This window comes from Hyposmocoma kahamanoa, unplaced genomic scaffold (genome assembly GCF_003589595.1).
Source record: "Hyposmocoma kahamanoa isolate Upper Pololo Valley unplaced genomic scaffold, ASM358959v1 131717, whole genome shotgun sequence".
Lineage (NCBI taxonomy): Eukaryota > Metazoa > Arthropoda > Insecta > Lepidoptera > Cosmopterigidae > Hyposmocoma > Hyposmocoma kahamanoa.
The window spans coordinates 1-7570 of NW_020653466.1; the positions used below are offsets into that span (position 1 = coordinate 1).

At 36.1% G+C, this 7570-nt stretch overlaps 1 protein-coding gene across 1 annotated transcript; it reads left to right on the plus strand.

The window, feature by feature from the left end:
• Positions 1-1694: 1694 nt before the first annotated feature.
• Positions 1695-2345, plus strand: LOC113240326. The gene has a single exon (XM_026477598.1). The coding sequence runs from the start codon at positions 1695-1697 to the stop codon at positions 2343-2345; it is 651 nt and encodes a 216-aa protein (XP_026333383.1).
• Positions 2346-7570: the final 5225 nt, after the last annotated feature.

The following is a 7570-nucleotide window of genomic DNA, read 5'->3' on the forward strand; positions in this document are numbered from 1 at the left end:
TGTGCAGTCTAGATCGTCGGAGTTCTATCGCAAAGGCATTAATAACCTTCCCATTAGATGGCAGCAATGTATAGATAATAATGGCAACTATTTTGATTAAATAAATTTGTTAAAAATTTAAAAAATAAACAATTTAGATTTTCAGTACAAATCGGCAATTTCATACTTTAACCCCTATTATTTAGCGTAATTATAGAAACGACCAAATCCATATTCTTTATTTTTCTTACTCGATTTACCAGTAAATCCTTCCCCTAAAGTAAAAGTTATCATTCTATACTTTATGGTCCACTACGCAGTATCTCTAGCTGATACAATTTTACAGGCGAATCGAACGTTTACACCCTGGGCACAATTGGCGCGCATAGAGTGGTGACCACAAAGTTGCCTTCCGTGGGAAGAACTCGGGAAGCCATGACAGCTGCTGGAAACACCACGACCAGACTACTGGGTATCTTCCAGAAGGTAAGTTAAAGTTTGTTTCGGTGTGCTAGTTATCTATGGAGTATTTTTAGTGGACAAATACGATACGTGTTGCCAACAACAAGTCGCACGACTTCTGGCAACATCAAAATCTGGAAAGAGTTCAGACGTGTTCCGGGATTTGTCCCCTAATAAACAATCACAACGTCTACCTTTATACAAGGTGTGCTTAAGCGGATTATTAAAAAAAAGAAAAGTTGACAGCTTTTTTTGATATAATTTTGATATATTCAACTATAATCGTTTAGATGACATCATCTGATTAGTCATAAGCGACTCACGTACTGTATAGTATTTGTATTGTATTGTATAGTAATTGTCTTGTTTAGCATTTTGTGCATTGTTTGTAATTTCGTTATGTAAAATGTTGTAAATGTGGTCTAAGCCATCACTACCATGAATTACTCGAGTATTATAGGATTGATGTAAGTGGTGGACACCTTGGTTGTTTATTTATGACTGAGTGGCTGTATTGTCCCCATTAGCACGAATGGACAAGTTGCTGTTGTGGAAGAAATGAAATGTTATTTACATTATGTTAATGTTGTTTGATTCGGAATCGGCAAAATTGTAAGAAGCCTTTGAAGAAGAAGAAGAAGCCTGAAGATTGGTGTTGTAAGGGACGCGTTTTTTTTAAGAGTCACTTTAAAGTAACATCACCACGCGGAACAGCACGGCGGGTGTGGAATGGGGGCCCGGCGCGGTCGGGTGCACGTCTTATTTTCACTTGCAAAGAAATTAAAGAAGCAATTAATAACATGAAAAGAGGTAAATCGCCTGGCCATGACGGGCTCAGCATTGAGCAGTTTGCAGCATGCAGGTGCTCATCTTCCGCGGGTGTTGATGTTGCTATTCAACTTGTGTCTAGGACATTCATACCTACCACAGAACCTGATGCAAACAGTTGTTGTGCCAATTGTGAAGAACGGGACAGGAGACATAGCGGACAAGGGGAATTACAGACCAATCTCACTGGCTACTGTAATAGCAAAAGTGTTTGACAGTGTGCTTGATAGGCATTTGTGTGAACACACCAGGCTACATGATGCGCAGTTTGGCTTCCGGGAGGGGGTGTCCGCTGAAAGTGCTATACTGGCCCTAAAGCACACTGTCAAATACTACTTAGATCGTAAAACACCTGTGTACGCTTGTTTCATGTGGGGTGTCACGTTGATGGTGTATGTTTTAATAACATAAGTTACGCAGACGACATGGTGCTCCTGGGGCCTACGATTGGCGGTTTGCGTAAATTGTTGGCTATCTGTGAGGATTATGCCAATAAACACGGGTTGAAGTATAATTCAAATAAAAGTGAACTCTTGGTATTTAAAGGCAGAAATAAACCACCAAACTCTGTCCCTCCAGTGTACCTCAATGGTTCACCACTGAAGAGAGTCACGCAGTTTAGATACCTAGGGCACATTGTCAATGAAGACTTGAAGGATGACTGCGATATAGAAAGGGAACGCAGGGCGCTGTCTGTAAGAGGGAATATGCTGGCTCGGAGATTTGCTGGTTGTACACTTAATGTCAAAGTCACTCTGTTCAAAGCATTCTGCCAAATTTTTTACACCAGCAGTCTGTGGACTAGTTATTCTCAAAAATCATACAGCGCCCTGCGCATATTGTACAACAACCTGTTCCGGATGATGGTGGGGCTTCCTCGACACTGCAGTGCTTCGGGCATGTTTGCCGATGCGCACACAGACGACTTTTTTGCGCTTATGCGTAAAAAAGTTGCTTCTCTAATTCGAAGAGTGAGGGGAAGCTCCAACAGTCTTTTACAGGTAGTTGAAGGAAGGCTGGATGGTGCAGTGCTCGGCAGGTTCAACGAGCTGCACGCTACTCGTGCACCTCGGTGACTCTGCCGACAGCGGTGTACCCTTTAGCAAGTATTATTATTATTATTGTATTTATTTTAAACTCTCGCCTCTCCCAAGGCCTAAAAGATTATTAAATTATTATTATTATTATTATTGTAATACTAACATAGTTATTAAGGTTTTTCTGTTTACTAACAATCTATGGACCCTGTAGTCTGAAAATAAAGATATTTTATTTATTTTATTTATTATAAGGTATTATAATAATAGATAGAATCTAAAGTAGGTATCCAAAATAATAATAATAAATATTTTCTTAATATAAACAAATAAAATAAATAAAAAAATAGTACTTGGTTGTAACGGGCTGGTGTCCTCGACGTCAAGGCGCCTATTTTGCGTGTGTTTATAATATTTCTCGGCAATCTTCGGATTTCCGAATGCATCCGAATACAAATTTCCATGGCTAGTAATTAATTATAAGAGAACTAAGTAATATGTACTATAATGTTGTTTTGTTTTGCTTTCCATGTAAACTATAAAGAGCTGTAAAACTGTAAAAATTGTAATCTGTAGATTTCCCTTCATTAACCCATTTAAAATTAAAGGAGGCGGTACTCAACTCGACTGTATTTTTTTGTGTGTATGTTACGCGATTACTCTGACATTTGTGAACCGATTTCGATGATTCTTTTTTCTTGTTATAAAGGTGTGTCTGAGAAGTGGTGCCATTAAAATTTGAAGCAAATATTCCACCTCTACAGGTGGCCAATTAGGAGATGAATCAGGTTTATTGAACTTTACCCACTTTCTGTTAACCGATTTTAATAATACTTGGCAAACGATGTAAACTTTTGAGGTCGGTCGGTCGGTTCGGCAACAAAAAAAATGTATATTGGAAAAAGTGTTCTTCTTTTATATAAATAAAAATGAATCTTTAATTTTCAATATTATGTTATTGAAATGAACCTATTTTTTTGGATTTAAATCGCGTATATTTGTTTTTTCAAACAAACCATTGATGCAAACCACCCTATTTTTTCACTATAGTTACAATAGTTATTAATTAAATACCTTATTTTTAATTTTACAAAGGAAACATTCCAATTTACGCTATATTAAGTTTTACAAATTATTTTATCGAATGAATTTTTATTAAGTTCAATTTATTATTAATTATTAATAGAAATTAGATTAACACTAAAACATATTAATTAGTACTGCAGTCTTATGTCTGTTTGGGATTTTTCATTAGAGGAAATACTGGATCCCAAACTGGTGGTGGAGAAACCATCTTCCCTGTTGAAATTAGGATATTTTTTAATTTCAATGGCCTCTCGCAGCATCCTGGGTAGATAACGGGCTTCTTTTGCAAGGACCTGTTTGTCAAACTTCATTGAATTGTATGTTTATCCATGACATGGTCGCAGACTGCAGACTTGTTTACGCGACGGTGTTTGACATCAGCTATATGTTCTTTGACGCGGGTACAAATACTTCGCTTTGTTTGTCCAATATAAGAGAGACCGCACTCACAGTCAAGCTTGTAAACTCCTGCATCCTGATTTAAATCCGGAAAAATAGTTTCATTTCCTATGTGTAACTATGTATATGCTTCCAAGTCGATTAAGTGCGTTCTGCCTGCACCAAGCGTAAAGGACAATTGTTACATATCCGTGAATAACTGTAACATGCATATTGCCAAGATATATTAAGAAAATAGTACAACTATTTACATTTCTGCGGTAATGTATATTCGTCATAACCGCCACTTTTGGGTAACATACGATCGCAGTATAGTTGCAATGCAATTCACAGGTTTATTACTCTTTATCTTATTGTGTGTCAAATGAAAAGAGCTTGAGTTTGAGAGTGTTTTTACATGGTAATAACGCTGTTAACATTGACATCCACGGGAAGATGTGGACTGGGCCCCATCTCTGCTAATTTTAAATTATCTGAGTTGTGTGGCAGTGGTAGGATTTTGTACATTTGGTGTTCTGCTAAAAGTAGTGGCTTGCCATTCAGCTACTATTCAACTGTTATTGCAATTTTTTTGTATTCTGTATTGATGGTGTAGACTTTTTTCGGGACGAACAAGTCGTGCACCTGAAGAGAAGCGTCACGCCTATCCATAACAGTTGCGGTGCCACTCAGAACTTTAAATCGCAAAGATTTTAGGGACACTGCCACTGCGCCCGTCACCCTAAGTTGACAAGTCCCATGCGCCTGTAATTTCACCAGCACCCTTACCCGTCTTAACCATCTTACTTGTTCGTCCCGTCTCTTGATATTATAAAAAGAAAACAGAACGCAGTAATGTTCACATTACTGTAACGTAAGTAACTTGGTACAAGATGAACACCAGGAGGTGCCGTACCGTGGCGGGTATGCAAATGAAATTTGCTGTAGTCATCGACGTCGTCGTATTCCAAGGGTTGTCAACCTTCATGTGGTGCAGGTTTCACGATCACTATGTTTTCTTTCACCGATAGTAATAGGTATTGCAACTAAACATTGACAAATGTATACAATGAATATACTGACGTATGTCATCAGATCTTCAATTTGTATCTGCCTATGTCACTGTATAGGAAATGATTCACTTTCGTTATCCACCGATTTCGAAACTTTTCATTAAAGGAAGTTTGAGTAATAGCATTATCGTTATCTTTAGTTTTTAATACTTTATATATTATTTCAATAACACGTCAGCATTTGGAAACTCAGCTTTACATTCGAACCACCAAACAATTCAGAAGCAGAAAATAAAAAATAAATAAAATAAAATAAAATCGTGTGTATTTGACATGCAAAATACATTTTAAAATACAAACAATTATAAAATATTAAATAATTCGTTCATAAATACATAAAAAGTAATAGAAAAAGTAGAAAAACAAAATTATAGAAAAAATAACTCAAAACAAATAAGCAAAAAAAGCATGTCAAAATGGTCCATGACTCAGCATCTGAGAACAATGCTAATTACATAGCCGTCGCTGATATTCTGCCATAGCCTATCGTAAAAATAGAACACCACAATTTAAAAAAATAAGAATAAGACGAGCGTCAACCTTAGTTAGGCGAGAAATGACCAAACGTCACTTTGACACATCACGTGATTGGCGATGAACACACTGGTTTGTTAGTTTCATTGACTATTATTTTAAAATTTTTATGTTTTTTTTTAAATTTAGTAACTGTATTCTTTGTTTTCTCTTATAATCTGTTTTTGGCTTGCTTAGCACTTTATATTATATTGTTTCATATTTTTATATTGTTTCATGTCGATGGAAATTCGTAAATGGTATTGGATTGCTCGTATTTAAGTATACTATAATTGTATTATTTGTCCGTGAATTTTCCTAAAATGTATAAATAAATAAATAAATTGCCTATTTCTGCCGAAAAGCAGTAATGCTCACATTACTGCTTTCCGGTTTTGAAGTGTAAGGGTGTTGGTAAAATTTCAGGCACATAGGACTTGTCAGCTTATGTCTCAAGGCGACGGACTCGGTGGTAGCGCCTCTCAGATCTTTGCAATTAAAAGCTCTGAGTGGCACTGCAACTGCTATGGACAGGCGTGTCGCTGACCACCAGGCGTACGACTTGTTCGTACCGTCACTTTATATTATTATAAAAAATACCAATTTTTTTACAGATGTCTGGTTGATGACTTTACTATCGCAGTCAGCCATGACTTTAGGCCTGTAAAAAGCCTAAAGGTTATTAAATATAGATTTAGATCCGAAAAAAATATAATTTCCATTGTGTAACAATCATGAAAACCTTAGAACTTGATACAGCATTACAATGTTATCTTTTAACTCAATGACTAAGGTGGCAATCAACTATTAACATTCCATGTAATTTCTGTTATTTAATACGTATTAAAGTATTTTTTGCGTACGCACTCGATTGACACTCCCTATTTCAATATTAATAGAGTTCGTGAAAAATTAACCCCTATGTAATACTTGAATAACTACAAACTCGTCACGCCTGTATAGTATACTCTAAACAAAAATTTGTGGTCATGTTCTGTTTGCGGTCGCACTTGCTACGTCAAATGGATTTTGTCATATCATTGTCCTAATGAAATTTTCTTTATGTTAAAAAATTTAAACAAATATTTAAATCGTTAGTAAAATATTTCTTAGTTTACTAGTTTGACTATTAGTCTCTTTGTTCTTACTAATAGAATGAAAAGAAAACTGTTGTATAAAAAATAAGTCAAATCAAGTCAATCACATCAATTTGAAGGATTTTACACCTTTTGTACAAGTTGGCGACTGATGGTTTGTATTTCCACAGTTGTAACATCGTCTTACGGGAATATTTGTATATCCTCAAGATGTGCTTGGTATAGGGGCACGCCGTGACTGTTGAGGATTGTTCAGTGATGACTTCTTTTTTATTTCAGCATATAGTTTTAGCTTCCTCCGAAATTCTTTCATTGTATTCACCCCGTACAAAATCTATTTATTCGTCTCTGTCCCGTATACCATCAATCACGTGGTCCATTAAAACTGCATTTTTAATCACACCGAGCATGGATATCTCCTTCATGTGTAAAAAGTACTGCTGATAATTCTCATTTGGTTTCATTTTTCGTGAGATGTGTGTTTTGTGAATAGTGGCGCTGTTCAACTTACTTCCAAATTCTTCCTTCAGTTCGTTTTTTAAAGTCTCCCAGCTTTTCAAGTTCGATGTTTTCATAAATAACTTAGCGGTCCCGACGAGAAGCCTCTTTGAGCACATAAATTTTTCAACATTACTCCACTGCATGAGTGACGATATTTCTTCAAATTCTTCGATCCATGAGTCGATAGCGTAATCGTTATCACCACTAAAAGGTGTCATTGATTTTTCTAAGTCGTTAATTGAAATTCTTGGTACAGGTACATCCTCTTCTCCTACTTCGTTCTTTTTCTTTGGTGGCATCTTGATAAAAGTTAAGTGTCTTATGTCGTACAAATAATTCTTGAAAAAAGTGTTCCCAAAAATGTTAAAAATAATATTTAATTTTTACTTTACGTCCCGCAGCATTCGATCGTGCAGAATTGCTTGAAACACTTTTGTTGAACTAGGTCCCGCAGCCTTTGACGGAACTGTCATTGCGTATAGTCCTAGTAAATGCAAACCTTTTCGTCGTAATCATTCACAGCTTGCAACTCGATGTCAATATAAACCGAGTTTTCTTATTGTTTTCTGTAATTTGAACAGCAAAGAACGTAACACAAATAGTTTACATTAAAATA